At 34.0% G+C, this 16,086-nt stretch overlaps 1 protein-coding gene across 2 annotated transcripts in view; it reads right to left on the bottom strand.

Moving 5' to 3' along the window:
- The window catches only part of EPHA3 (EPH receptor A3), a gene marked incomplete at both ends in the record, with an annotated part of 288,133 nt that overhangs the window by 264,116 nt on the left and 7,931 nt on the right, over window positions 1-16,086 (bottom strand). For both annotated transcript variants that reach the window (XM_080919002.1, XM_080919003.1), the window contains one exon: window positions 4,533-4,597. In XM_080919002.1, the coding sequence (XP_080775128.1) occupies window positions 4,533-4,597 (65 nt within the window). The remainder of the gene's footprint in view (window positions 1-4,532; window positions 4,598-16,086) is intronic.

Raw genomic sequence — 16,086 nt, 5'->3', positions numbered from 1 at the left:
CTTGCAATGCATAGGCCTAAACTGTTTGACTAAATGTATCTTTAAATATCTTTTAAATAAAGAACTTATTGTTACTAAGGAAGATACAATAAGCTGAGATGCTACAAGGATTATGGAGATCAGAGTAGTTGATGAAAGATATAGTATTTCTGCTGTTTGATTCGGAAGTAGGAGAAATACTAAGAAAACAGCTTACATAAAGGTATCTCCTTGAAATCCAGTGGGTCAAGGATGTTAGTTTCCAAGTTGCTTCTGTGTTTCTCTTTTGACTCTAAAGCTTTTCCTTGGCCTTCAGGCTTTACACGGAGAGTAAACAGAGTTGTTCCAGTGCCATTAAGCTTAAATCTTCCTCCTAAAGTCAGCCTCCATCAAGATGACTATAATTTCCATGAATAGCTCTCAGATAGGTTGTCATGAACCTTTGGAGTAGCCAGTTTCTAATAGCACCAGAGAATGTGAAACCTCCATGACAACTATATTCTACAGGGCAGAAGAACTTAGGGATAGCTATCAGGTGGTCAACAGGCAGATCTGTTTGCCAAAATGTTATTTATTTAAGTGGATTGACACTATCATTAAGTCACTGATTTTAAAAAATCTAAGAAAATCTGAATTCTGTAGTTAGCAGCATTGATAACTTCATTGCAGTGGGACATACCTCACTTATTTCCAGAGTATGCTATTGGTATCTGCCTAGACCCTGGCAATGCACATTTTCTGCACAGAAGAGTTGCTGTCAGGCACAGGTCATGATTTTCCTACAGAAAGTCAATGCTAAGAGAAAACATTGTGGCTTCACTTGCCTTAAATTTTTCCTCCATTTTGATATGGAAACTAATCAAGTTTGTGGAGTAGACTGAGTTTTGCTTGATTCACTTTAACTATGGATTCCCTCATAGAGTGAAAATTTTGGAGGTTGTAAAATACACACACACACACACACACACACACACACACACACACACACACACATATATATATATTTATTTATTTATATGGGTGTGTAAATATATTCAGATATAGGTGTTAAGATCTTTGTAATTGAAATACTTATAAAACTATAGAATTACTTTTTGAAGGTTCTAGCTATGATTCAACTTGAAATTCAAATATTATAGTTCATGGACTAAAGGTCTCGGAAAGGTAATTGCTTTTATCTAGCTTATAAAACTAAATAGATACACTGTCAGGCAACATATCAAGCAAAACATTTAACTGGAAGGTGAATTATAATTTATAACCTTGTATATAGTTCCAAAATTAAACATTATATTCTTAATAAATTTTATAGAGAGTATGCTTCAGAATGTTCCTATATAGTTATTTGAAAGGAATATTTCAAACCTAATAATATACATAACATTTATTTGGGGAGTTTTTTAAAGATTTATTTTGTTTTTTATGGTGTGTGTGTGTGTGTGTGTGTGTGTGTGTGTGTGTGTGTGTATGAATGTGTGGCCAGAGGTAGAGGCATGATCCCCTCGAGCTGGAGTCACAGGCAATTGCATGCTTCTGGTTTAGGTTCTGTGACTCTAATTTGGATCCACCAAAAGAAAAATATGCATTCTTAAACACTTGAGCCTTTTATCAAGCCCCAATCTTCTCTGTTTCAAACAACATTTTTTATTGATAGAAGTGAATGTCAAAACTTTATTATGACTACATCTTTGGTGGAATAAAAGGCAAGATACAGAAATAAAATGCATAAAGTAATGAACTAACATATGGATGCTCTCCCGGAAAATTTTAAACCAACTTTAGAGAGCTCTGATGATGCGCACATACTACAGAAAAAGTAATTTCAAGCTTAAAATGAGGTATTTGTTTTTAACATTTTACATTTCAGAACAGTTGGCATTTGTGACTGTAGTGCAGTTGAATGTAGGGAACAGCTGGTGCGCTCTCTTATCTCTTTAGTCACCACACATAGATCTGAAGAGCATATCACTGCTGATCCCCTAAGCATGAACATCCCAACTTTGTAGCTGCCATTCTTTATTATGTGGACTAGCATGTTCAACAGGACTCCTGGCTTTTTCCACCCATGCCAGTACAGCTGCCCCTTACTTCCAACATGACAGCATCTGTAAATATTGCCAAATGATCCCATGAGTGAAAACCAAATTTGCCTCTCTTCCTCATCTCTTCATCCATTGCTTTAAGTTAATAAAGAATGAGTTGCAATGATTCCTTATATAAGGTAGCTCAATCTTACTGTCTTTCTCTGAAAGTTAAACTCTTTTTTTTTTATTAAATCTAAGCATTAAAATGAGATTCACCGCTTTTAGAGGAGTTACTTAGTTAAAGTAAGACATTCCGCATTATTACAGTTCCATTATTAAATGCTATATTCTATAGAAAGTTTTTCAATAATTTTTTGAAAAAAAATTCTTAAGCAGACACACACAAAACGATTTTGTCTTTATTGTACTGAAGAAGTGAAAAGATTAAGGAACACAAAAGAATCGATCCAGGCATAGTGCCAAATACCAGTCATGTCTACTCTGCAAAATGAAGCAAGAAGATTGGGAGCTAAAGATCAAACTGGGCTAGACAGTGCATTGCCGACTGGTGCAGGATTCATAGTGGGACTTTCTCACAAAACAATAGGAGAAGAACAGAAAATGGCTAAAACTGAGCTTCAGGTGGAGTGAGAGACCCTGCCTCAAAAATAACATGGAGCAGAGTGCAGTAAGACACTTGACATTCAACTCTGGCATAAACACACACACACACACACACACACACACACACACACACACTACATTAAAAAAAACAGCAACATTTTTTCTTTTTGCCTGAAAAATATGTGATAAACTCCAAGTCGTTTTGGCTGCCATGAAACCTCTGAAGATGTGAGCTCATATCTACAAGATCAGCAGAGGGAAACAATGGAAAGAAAGAAAATGGCTGAGAGAACATGTTTTCTCCCACACAGAGATTAAAAAAAAAACTGGAACCCATACACTGAGGGAAACAGGAAGACAGATGGGCCAGTGGAAGAGCGCCTGTTTGTGCTTGCCTGTCAGATGAAGATAAAGCGTGTAGAGATGCAGCTTCTGATGCAGGAAGTCTGAGGCAACGCTGACACCCTCCATCTTCATTAACCCTCATTTGCTGACAACATTGACTAAAATATGTACTACATCTTGACTGGAAAGTTTTTATTCACTCTACCCTCAATGCCCAACCTATGTCTGAATATAAACACACAATATATTTTATCATAAAGTCATCGGGATTAATAATGGGAAATTCCTAAATTGTGCAAAGAATAAAATAAAACATTTAACCTAATTCTGAATATGTGAGAAATTGTTATTATTATGGTTTTATAAAAGGAAACTGTATGATAAAGTGTTGGTTTGACACACAAATTAATTTCCTGTGATTGAAAGATAGCATATGTACATATACGAGTCAGCATGGAATCCATAATATATTATCAATAGAATCCTGAAAATGAGATAAAAGAAAAAAATACAAAAAGATATAAAAGCTTAAAGATATAAAACCTATTTATGTCTATTGTTTAGCTAAGTAGTAATATATAAGTTTTTCAGCTCAGACCTGAGTTGAGACATATTTTTCTGACAATCTGTGTTTTATCCCAATTATTTATTTCTTTTACACCTATGGGGTAGCCAAATCCTGGTTTATTTTATTCTCTCTGTTCCAAAGCAACATGGAAACCCTGCTGATGGGTTTTGGCATTTAGTCAACCTCAAGGTGCTCCAGAAAGCAAGGCAGAGACTAGGATGCCAGATGGATGGAGTACCCTTGACAGAAAACATTCCTTAGTGAATGAACGGTTGATAGTTCTGACGGAGTAAGTCAGTACATTTAGCAACCCAAATTTAAAGAAGGACACCAATGGAAAATTATAGTAATTAAAATCTCTTTGAAAATAATACAACCACAGAAAGAAAAAGAACACATGAAATTGTTCCTGTGAGAAACATTTAATATTTTTTGCATTTCATTTAAGCTAGGCTCAAAATAAAGTATGCTTTAATGATTATTACAGTTTTAAGACTCATGAGAGTTTTCTAAATGTATGATCCTGTTTTTTCCAAATAAATAAATAAATAAATAAATAAATAAATAAATAAATAAAGTATAATTTTCATAAATAAAAGGTTTGTTATAAAAATGTGAGGCACCAAAGTGCCATATAGCTTAGTAGACTGCACCTAAATTGGTAAATTCTAAAATTTATGAAAAAAGCTCAAAAGTTATTTATCTTGATCCTATCAACTTTAGATTGACTATAAAATGTCAATTACAATTGAAGTATTTAAGCATCCCAGGGCAGTGACTAAGGTTTTGGGAGTAAAGAACTTTGCAATTTTCAGACGCTGCACAGGACAGCAACATTAAATTGAACTTGTACATGAACCAACACAGACATCAATACAACCTTTCGTCATAATTCCAGAACTTTTCTCAGAAAATACATTGGCCATTCCTCACTATCTCTTGGAGAGGCAAAAGACATTGTCACCTTCATCTCAGAGGTCTATTGAACTCACCCCGTGGGATGGGTAGGAGATCCAGCCCAGCTCTCCTTGAATCGTTTTTGAATCTAGTAGATTAACTGCAAGAGAAAAAAAGTACACAAAGAACATAAATACAATGAGTTATTTCTATTTGCTTCTTTTAACAATGTCTGCTTTGAATATTGCTGTCTCATAAACAGGGATCTTCTTTTTCATTATAAATACCCAATAAGTACAAAAAGAAAGCCACAAAGAGCTGGAGAGAATGTTACTGGATCAAAGGTTGTGATACTCTTTTAAATTTGTACATGCACAACAAATTAACTATGACAGAGTTATACATTCTGACAGGGTGATACTCATACAAGGGAAATAATGAAAATGAAAAATCAGTAAGACATTAATTCTAACATAAAGGAACTATAAAGATCTTTAAATTGAATTACCATAGGATTCCCTTAGGAGTTGTCTCAAACATGTTTTATATAATTAATATTCCTTGTTCTACATCTCATCTTCTTACTGGCACATAAGACTATCAAACATTTATGTTCATAGTGTTTAAATCATTAGTACATAAAATAAACAAAGTAGTTAGCTGTACAACTGAGGAGAAAGCCAAGCCAAAGAAGGCAGTGTTGTAGGCTACCACTTATAAAATCTTGATTATTGATAAAGCAAAGAGATATTCTCTTAGCCTTTGTTATGCACTCTGACTACTAAACTATACTTATATAGTAAAAGGTAGCATACAGTACTTGCTTAAAGAATAAATAAAATTATTTTTGTCAACACCAACTTTTTACTTTGTGCTAGGTTAAAGGTTAGTATTAAACAATGTTTTTGAATATATTCACCAAGAAATTCTCATTTTGTTGATATGATATATTCCTGTTGTCAGTCTGACCTGTTAAATAATGGAGCGTATAGTTTTAACTCCTTCTTCTACATTAGAAAACAACCGTATGGCAGACTAATGGAAGGTGTAAAGGAAGATTACATAAACTAACATCTATTATTAATGTGAACTGGAGTAAGCAATCAATAAAATGAGAATTTCATTTTAAAAATCTAAAGTATTCCCACCTCAAAGAGAGTGATAATACCCAGATTGTACACCACACTTACGTGTTGTTGCAGATCTGAGAACATTACTGCACTCTTATAAAAATCCAAATTAAATTTTAATATAATAAAAAGTAAAATGTATGTGATAGAGTCTTAAATATCCAAAGTCAATTAAAATTTCCTGCTTGGCTTGATGGACAATAAATACATCAAATGGCTCTAAGACACTTAACCATTTTGACTAAAATTATAAAACTTGAAATTGAGTAATCTCATTTTCTTTAAGAAAAAAATTATAAATTAAATCCATTTGTTTTGAAAATTATAATACTTAAAAATAAGTGCATCTAAAATGTCATAATTTACTGTTGTCTACCTAAAAATGTCTTCAACATTACGTAAGCTGGTGTATAAATGTGCAAATAAAATTTAAATGAAATTTCCCCCTCTGAGATGTCAATGTATCTCCGCCCCCATATGATACAGACCACCAAGGAAAACCTCCAATAGCAGATATGGGAAGCCCTCTTTTGGACTGTTGGTCAGAGTTGTCCAAGAAACTCCTAAAATATTATAGGCTATTGCTATTGCTGCTTGCTGCCCCTCAGAGGTGGATAGAAATCCCTATTGTTGAAGATTCCATAAGTGGTGTTTAAATAAGTCTGGGCCCCAAAGACTCAACTGTTTGAATGCTTGGCTCACAGGGAGTGACACTACTAGGTGTGGTCTTGTTGAAATAGTGTGTCGCTGCAGGGGCAAGCTTTGAGGTTTTCTTCTGTGTGTGAAAGGAGAGCCTTCTCCTGGCCCCTTTTATATCAAGTTGTAGAACTCTTGTCCTCTCAAACACCATGTCTGTCTGCACTGCCATGCTTCCCACCATTATGATAATGAACTAAAACTCTGAAACTGTAAGCCAGCCCCAATTAAATATTTGTCATTACAAGAGTTGTCTTGGTCACGGTATCTCTTCACAGCAATGAAACTATAAAATACCATACTTAAGAAACAGGGTTCAGATGCCCCTGAGTTAGACCTGGCATGAAAGCCTCCTCTTGAGGCCTGTCTTCTATGGTAGCAAATGTAGATATGCAAAATCTACCAACCAACAATCCTACCCAGCTGTGAACCTATGAAAACCAATGATGAAACATAGCACAATAACCCTAAGGGTGTGGTAGTGGTGCATAACTTGGTAGTAATCAACAGCTTTCCAGGAGAATTTTACTCAACAATAGAAAAAAATTGTCTGGTACAGGAACCCTAGCCAACTATCCAGAGCTAATGAAGTTGTGGATTTTGGAGAATCTACTACCATTTATAAAACCAGCACAATTTATAACAATATCCTTAATATTTGTCCTCATACACACAGATAGGTATAGTCTTCACTCCTCATTAAAGAAACAACTCTTCAAAATATGGATACTGTTAGAAAACCCACAGCCACTCAAACCACAGAGTTAAGAAGTCCATACGCAGCTTATACACCTACAACATAACTCTTGCACCTAAGGCTCAAGAACACTTACTGGTGTTAATGAGGAGGAAAAATATCAGACAAAACACATTTGAATTTAGATTCTGCTCAATAAAGAAATAGTCCAGAATGCATAATAATAACACATAAGGCTCATTTTTAGTGTGCTTCATTTAAGGTCAGTAAAGGAAATAGCCCTATCACTCACAATTTTGATGCTGTTATCTCTTAGACTTTTAATTTTGCCAAGCAGGATTATCTTACAATATCACTGTACTGATCCAATCATATAAATATACTTTGAACCACCATGAGTTTATAACAAGCTATGCATCTAGTGTTCTTGTAAAATTACTACATGGAACAACAGTTCTACTTTGCCTTCTGAATTGTACTTATAATCAACTGTCAACATATGATCTAATGGTGGAGACAAACTGACATTAAAAATCTTTTTTAAGGTTCTTAATTTAGGTTTATAAGGTACCCCTTGTTTGTATCTGAATGAGAACAACACAGTCTAAGAATCATAAACACTTTAAAGTTAATTGGAGTTGGTAATGCTATAACAAATCTCTAGTTACATGTGAGTGTCCTTTTATAGTGAATATTCTCTGCGTGCAGAACACAGTCTTCTTGAGATAAGTAAATAAAGTTGGGGAGATTTGAAAGTAAACCTGAGTGTGAGATTCTAGCACATCTTGACTTAATTGTAGATGAAACACATTGTTTTAATCTCATATTGCTTTAGGTTAGGTATTGATGCCTTCTCCTCCCAAAAATATATGAAGACCCTATAATTTCCTCTCCAGTGTCACCACTGTTGAAATGCCAGTGGGAGGAGTTAACTGTCTCAATTGTCTAAATATCTAAATACTATAGTGTGAACTCTAAACCCAAGTTGTTAATAGAAAAGGATTGTTTTTATTTCTAGAAAAGGTAAAAACCCCAATTGACTTTAACAAAAAATCTAGGAAATTGTTCCTGAAAGTTGTTAGGTTCTTGTGAGCCTAATTATGAATTGCATAATTCTAATGTCTGTCTCATGCCAGTAACTTACAAGAGATGTAAGTTACTACTTAGCATATTTCAAATTCTAATGAACTGATTTCTAAATGTCATTGGTGTGTAATACAGAAACTCATTATTTTAATGACATTATAATATTTTCCACTCAATGAACTATCTAGCCCATTATAACCTTTTAAGCTAAGATATTTTTAAGTTGGAAACATTTCTTAATATTAAGATTCTATTTTAGTGGGGTTTGGCAATAAAGTTTTATTTGGAAATCACTCTCCTAAGTCTAACAGTTCATTGTTTTGTGCTTTAACATATTTTCTGTGTGTAGTTTTACCCCTTTTAAATACCGGTGTTTGGCTAGGCAAGGGGTTACACTTCTAAAATAGGGAAGCCATCTTCACTTGGACATGAGTGTTTTTCTCTAATGTGAGACTAGGCAGAACTAAGAAAGTGTAGTATTTCATGGAATGTCCCATGTTGGAATTGAATAAATTAGTCAGAAATTAGTGCAGAGTAAATGAATTCCAGTTGATGATAAGAAAATGTGGGAAAGGGAGAGCCCTTCTGTCACCACTGCCTCTAATTTTACTGTCCCACTGCTGTTGCACTGCACAGTTGACTCGGGACTTCTGGTTGCCACCATTTTTTTTTCTTTTTACTGTCCTCTGTCACAAAGAAGAGATTCAATCCAAATTTTATTCCTGGCCAGAGAGATATCTCCATGGCAGCTCTATAAGGCCCCAAGGTTTGTTCTTCAACACCATAAATAAGTTCATTCATGACATCACAAAAGTTGGTCCTATCTTCTATTATTAATAGAATTGCATTACATTTTCTATTAAAAGACCTTTTTTAAAGATTCTTCATCATCATCATCATCATCATCATCATCATCTTCTTCTTCTTCTTCTTCTTCTTCTTCTTCTTCTTCTTCTTCTTCTTCTTCTTCTTCTTCTTCTTTTTCTTCTTCTTCTTCTTCTTCTTCTTCTTCTTCTTCTTCTTCTTCTTCTTCTTCTTCTTCTTCTTCTTCTTCTTCTTCTTCTTCTTCTTCTTCTTCTTTTACAGACTTTAGAATGCAAAGCCTCACACAAGCTAAGGAGGAATTCTACCACTGGGCTACATTTCCAGGCTCAAAAATGCAAGTATTAGAATCAAAAGTTAAAATAGATAATGTCAGATATGTAGATGTTTACAATCATGTGACATAAAACTCTGGAGTTTCCATTCTTAAGAATCCATGAACATATTAATTTTTTTCAAGGAAAATTTGACTTCTGATTTATAATGGCTTCTTGTCCACTCCCAAAGCTCAGCAGTTTACCCAATATTCAAAACTGGATATACTAAGTGCTGCTATGTACAGTGTTTAAACTGTAAAAATGAAATGACACACTCTCTTCCTGAGGCAGAACTTGTCCACTGTCTAATAGTGCATCAGTACACTTTGTGGTGACATAAGGGTTTTATTGCATGAAAATATTGCATTATTTATAATTATCAAATAATCATTACAAAGTGGACATCCAGCTATAATAGTTAAAGGGCTTCAGATTTCTAGAATAGTACACATTTTCTTGTAAAGCCTTCACTTACAGGCAGCCTTTATAGCCAATACAAATACCTACAAAATCTTGACAACCAGAGACAAGACCATCTTTTCATCCCCTTTTGCTTTATCTAAAGAATAATGACTTTCTCTCTGTGCACATCAACACCTCGGATCCACAGGCCACATTTCTTGCACACTTATCTGCATCGTTTTCATCACTCTCTTCTATGATAAAGAGCACACACTTGGTTTAGGTTACAGAGACCAGAAGGACCCTATAATCTGCTTCTAAAATAGTTAAGTAGCCCAAACCAAAAAGAAAAAAAAAAAGACACAGAAAGGAACACATTTTGTTTTTGGTGTTGTAAATTTCTGTGTAGCTCTCTCTCATATGTAATATGAAATTAAAAATTCATGATATATATTTTGAGCAAAAGTTAACTATAGATTAGCTGCCCCCCCCCCAGCTTATTTCTACATTCTTGCAATAGTCCATTAAGAAGAAATTTGGAAAAGTCTGCTTTGATATACCTCAACCTGAATTTATCTATTATTTTTACATGTTCTTAATTTAAATGCTTCTTTGAGATACTTAGTAGTAATTTTATAACTTTCTAAACATAGCATCTGTTTTACTAGAGATACTGTATTTCAACTAAAACTGCAAATATGTTAGTGATGCTATAAAGTATTTTAATTATTGTACATCTAATCTTTTGCATGTAAATTTTTTCAGAAACGTGTGTTAAACTTAATGTATATGTTTTGATATAAATATTTAGTTTAAACTAATTCTCGGATCTCTAGGAAAAAATGTTTATTCAAAAAACCAACAATTCTTAACTTTTGTTTCCTTTTTTTCTTAAGTTACTTTTCATTACATGTTACCTTTGTGGATTTGTGTGCATAATTCTGGACAAGGCAGTATACTAGAAATGTATTGTTCTTAGGGAATTTTTCTCTTAAGAAAAATTCTGGATTTACTTCTCTACAGAGCTTAATTGTTAAAGGCCCTGTGATTGTTTGCCTTGTCTAAATCTTTCCAAATGGCACGGAGGATGCCTCTAAATGAAAACACATCCAGTCTCACCACAGGACCCTGCTTACTTGATGACATCATTTCAGGAGGTAAATGGCCAAACTGCACTTGCCTCAGACACTTAGACAGGTGTAAATGATACTGTTTTTAAGTATAAAGGACTTTCCCATTCTCCTCTTCTAATCAACAAAACTTTCTAAAGGATATGCACTGGCAGTGCTAATGTACAGCCACAAAACAATCAACAACTCAGTTGGGGCAATCTGTTCTAGCAAATAATCTTTTCCCATAAACTTTTGGAATCTTTTGTCAATGAAGTTTCAGTAAACGAACAACCCCAAATGTTCAAACCATTTCAAAACATTAGCTTTCTGTTTCTGCACACTGGCAACTTCTTTGTAAGTCTGACTAATTTGGATACATTTTCCAGTTTAGGGCTATTTTCTGAAATATGTCTAATAATCTAATTTCAATCCTTAAGCATAAATGCCATATTTTCAATGCACACTTCCTTTTGAAACTTTCTAGAAACAAAACTACTTATCTACTTTAAACTACGAAAAGGACTTTGATAGATTAGAATGTAAAAAATAAAAACATTATTCAAACATGTTATAAAAATAATTAAAGCAAATAACATTTTAAAATACCTAAATGAATATATTGTCCTTATCTTATAAAATCAGGCTACCTTGGTGTGTTTCAATCAAAAAATCAAAATCTTGCTTATCAACCTTCCAGTGTGAAATAGATGTTCTGTTGAGTCAAAGTTTGACAGACAGCTGTAAGATTGGGATAGAAACTCTTCTAATGTAATACTTTTTAGAGATAATATAATGTTCTTGGAAGTTGGACTTAAGGTATCTCAATGTTACGAACAGAAATGGCAGCAAGGAAAGAAATTACATTTCAATTTAGGAAAAACTTCTGAATGTTGTGATATTTCCATACACATTTCTTTTGCAAGAAAAGTTAATTTTATTATAAATAAAGTATTTGAAATATCTGGAAAGTAGAAGCAAGTACAGCTTTGGCTTCTTGATATTCGGGAAGGTATTTAAAAGTCATATGTTATGGATTTTTCTAAAGGCGATACAAATTTGAGTAATAGCTACAGACACACACATAAAGTTTATAGTTTATATATATATATATATATATATATATATATATATATATATATATATATATATATATAACATTTGGATATTTATAAGAGTCTACAGAATACCCATCTATTTCAAAACTCCAGCCATTTTCTTCAAATTTGGGGATTACCGTGTCTATGGAATATATCAAACTGACTGCTGGGGACAGTCAGAAAACATTTAATTTACTGATGAAAGAGAAGGTAGAGTTCAAACGGATTTGAGTGTGGTTTTTCTTGGTAGTGTAATTATGTTGTGAAGAGGGCCTGCAGAAGCTTCTAGTTTGGGATGGTCCTTTTGTGTTGGTCCCATGTGTTTCCAATATTGTCACATGAACACATGCATGCAGAACTTAAGGTCACCTGACATCTGTGCTTGCTGGGGATTGTTCTCAATATTCAGCTTTTTCAAGTGGACACTTTTATTTTAATTAGGATTTTTTTTAATTATTAAAGTTTAGAAACGTACAATAGAACCTGAAATGTTTAGTTATACTCATCTCTGTCAAATAACATGCAGCAAATAATTTATCTTTTCTAGATGCCCAGTTTGCAAGAGTAATACATCCTCTGAGGATTTGTGTCAGGATTTTCACTGCTTCATATTATATATGTCATTGCTTAATTTTTATCTTAGGAAATCACTCCAGGCTCATCTTTCCCACCAGAACTAATACTTACACTGGCATGGTGCATGTTAAGGCTTATAATATTTCCAAAATCTAGTCTAAAGCCAACCATTATCTGCATACTCTCAGTTAAGAAACACAAACAAGACACTGTAACTATGAAAGATGAGTTCGTGTATAGTACGAAATCCAGTGTATCTCACTTTTCTTCACTCCTCTTAACAGCTTCTAAAACTGCGAGTTTGAAATTCAGTTTATGACTTGAGACTTTTATTAGTAACTTACTTATTTATTCTATTTAAGTGATTGTGTGTCTGTCTATGATTATATGTGCACCACATGTGTGCATGATCTGGAATCTTCTAAAAGCAGATATCAGATGCCCTGGAACTAGGGTTACAAACCTGTGCATGTGAGCCACCAGGCAAGAACAGAACTTTGGTCCTCTGCAAGAGAGTTGGGCATTGTCAACCACTGAGGTATCTCTCCATTCCAAGGACTCTAAACTTTTCATTATTAATATTAAGTATAATAAATCTACAATAAATACAAGCCCAGTCATATAGCAATATTCATAACTTTCAAAGGTGATCTTTTGCTGAGAAAAAATTAAAATATTAGAAATTTTATACTTTTTTGCTTTTTCCTGATTTATAAAAGTCTTATTACCTGTAAAATAATTTTAAATATTACTTCCAAAGATGAGAAAATGCTATATTTTACAATGTACAAATATTTAAGGAGGACAATAGTACCTGAAAATATAGGGAAACTATTATTGTAATTATAGATTAATTTTACCAGCTCAGTCACCTGAAATACACATAATTACCCATGGAAGAATTTACTTTTTATAAAACAGGTACATTAAAAGGGTAGTCTGCCAGAACTGTTGATAATACACAATAAAACTTTGAGTTTTCCCTTTGAGTTACCAAATATAAATGAGTCTTATCTATGGTAACACAGACAGAGAAAGTAAATGAAGAAAAAATAGTAGGCTTAGAAACTTATTTCTAGTATTTCATAGTAGTTAAACTTAATAGGATTTTCATATTTAATAAAGAGACAGAATTTTAATTTGTTGTTATACTTTGGGTAATAATTTTAGTTCTTTTCAGTCTTAAAAAGCAAAGCCCACTTTAAATTGCTTTGGCATATTTGTAGGAATATTTTCTTTATTACAGTCAATAAAGGGGAAAGATCAAGATTAGTCTATGACAACAATGATTCTTTTAATTTTTAATCTCACTGGCAATTTGTTTTCCAGAATAAAATTTACAGCATCTTGTTTCGGTAACATAGACACTCATCTTTACTTTTTAGTCACAGTGTGAGAACAGTTCAGGTTGGTAAGAGAACCCTATGATTGGAAACCACACAGAGAGAGAGAGAGAGAGAGAGAGAGAGAGAGAGAGAGAGAGAGAGAGAGAGAGAGAGAGAGAGAGAGAGAGAGAAAAGAGCTTCTGTGGCAAACAGACTTTTCCTCAGAGTAGTGTTTTGCTTATCCTAAGGATTAGTAAAATGAGCCACATGGAAGCCATTGCAAATTAGTTTCCCAGCCTGGTTTCTCTGCCATCTTTTGCATTAAGATCTATCTTTTAAAAAGTCATAACCTCACTACTCAAAAGATATCAATACCTAAACCAGTTTTGCAAATCAGCAAGCCTGGGGTAACTTGGAAAATAGCATTCAGTTTGGTTTCTAAGAGGTACATTTGATTAACATCAGAATTGTTTTATGTCAAAATTATGAAGAGGTTAATTTAACTTTTCTCCAATGATAATTAAGAATGGTAAACAAATAGTTTCTACAGGTCCTAGTGACCTCAAGGTTCAGCTGCATAATTGATCAAGATTGTTGTTTTGAGAGGAAATAAAATGCTGAAACTCAGTTTGGAATTTTTAGGTCTTTAATTCATTTTGTTTAATAATTTATTTTAAGTCTTCCTATAAAAGGACATATTTTTCAGTGGTATTATAAAGGCTCAAGTATTGATTTCACATGATATTAACTACTTAATAACAGAATGCAAAGATTTTACAAAATCACATGAAGGACTGTGTTTTTAAGTGGAGTTTACATTTCCTTTCATTTGGAAGTTTTACCCAAACCTATACATGAATTTTAAAAATCATATTTGAGGAAAAAATGCTGAGTTATTTTCCAGATGTAAGGGTGGAGAAAAGAGCTATCTGCTAAGGCTTTCTCATTTGCCAGGGACAGTGACTGGACCCTCTTCAAGAACACAGTGTACAACAAACAGCACATTAGAGATTTTAAGTTAAAGCCAGAGGTGGTGACCCACTTCTACACTTGTAAAGAAGGTCAAGAGTTCAAAGCCAGCCTTGGCTACATGAGACCACGTTTCCTAAGCAAATCAATAAGTAACATTTTTTATGTTAAGCATTGACATTGCAATAACAGAAGGAAGATACTTGAAGGCAGCTTGCTTTCTTACTTACAAGCCCGATGTCTGCAATATGCTATTTTTGCTCTTTGGCGGGTAAAGGGAATTTATTGCATCAATTAATGCTAAACATGTGTGTTGAAATTCCCCATGAAAAACATAATTGCTCCATACTTAATGTGTTACTTTATAAAGTACTCTTTTAGCTACCATTTGAGCTCTCTTAAACAAGCTACAAGTATCTTTAATGTAAACAAAAATAAATCACTTATTAATTTTGCTTTTTCATCTTAATTATTATTTTTTAAAAAGATCTCTCTCAAATCAAAGGGGTTTCCACAGGAAGCAACACCTACATTTTGGATCATGCTCTATTTTCTCTCTTCCTGATTTTCTGTGGCAATTCCCAGAGTCAAGTCACACTCCATTCTCATGACAAAAACAAACCCCCTCAATAATCATACCCTGGTCATGGTGACAATTTTCTCACATTTTTCCTTTCTTTTGTTTTGTTTTGTTTTGTTTTTCCTGTATAATCTGGGGAGATCTTTATATTGGGCTGAGTCATGTAGTGTTTGAAGGCAATGTTCCTTAGATCCCGTGGACTTCTGTCCGCATCAGCTTCCCTCAATTTACAGATAGTCACAAGCATAACTAACTTACAGGTAGATAATCATGATCTATGTGTGTCCCCACTTAGGAACTTCAAAGTCTGCTTACTGATTTAACTTAATTTCTCCTGCCAAAAATTTCTCAGCATTTTGAAGTTAATTTCACAAAGCCACAAAACAAATAAGTCCAGCCACAGAGAGCAAGGCTGACCATCCGTGCTGCTCTGGAATGGTATGCCCAGGGTGTGTAGAGGAGAAACTAGTCAACATGAAGACCCAGAGTGGAGATGGAGCCTGGATCCAGCAGCATGTTGCTGGGATGTTTCTGTAGTAGTATCTAAGGAATGCCCTGATGCTGTAAGTCTTCAGTAAGGGATGAATGAAAAAGAAAAAGACCACTGGAACAGTGAGGTTGCAACCCCAGAGGAGGAGAGGGCATTTAAAACACACTTGGCTACTCATTCAGCCTTTAAGAGGAACATAGTCACACAAAATATATGCAGCAGTAAACCATGGATCCACTCAGATTACCCCACATTGAAGAAACCTGCTATGTCCCATTTCAAGTTTATTTTCAAACTGGAAGGTAGGGGTGGGTGTTGGGATTCTGTAAACCCCACCTCTCAGTTACCTA

The sequence above is a fragment of the Micromys minutus genome (assembly GCF_963924665.1).
Source record: "Micromys minutus genome assembly, chromosome: 7".
NCBI classification, from domain to species: Eukaryota; Metazoa; Chordata; class Mammalia; order Rodentia; family Muridae; genus Micromys; species Micromys minutus.
Note: the sequence above shows the minus strand (reverse complement) of the source record. Positions and strands in the feature narration are given on the sequence as shown.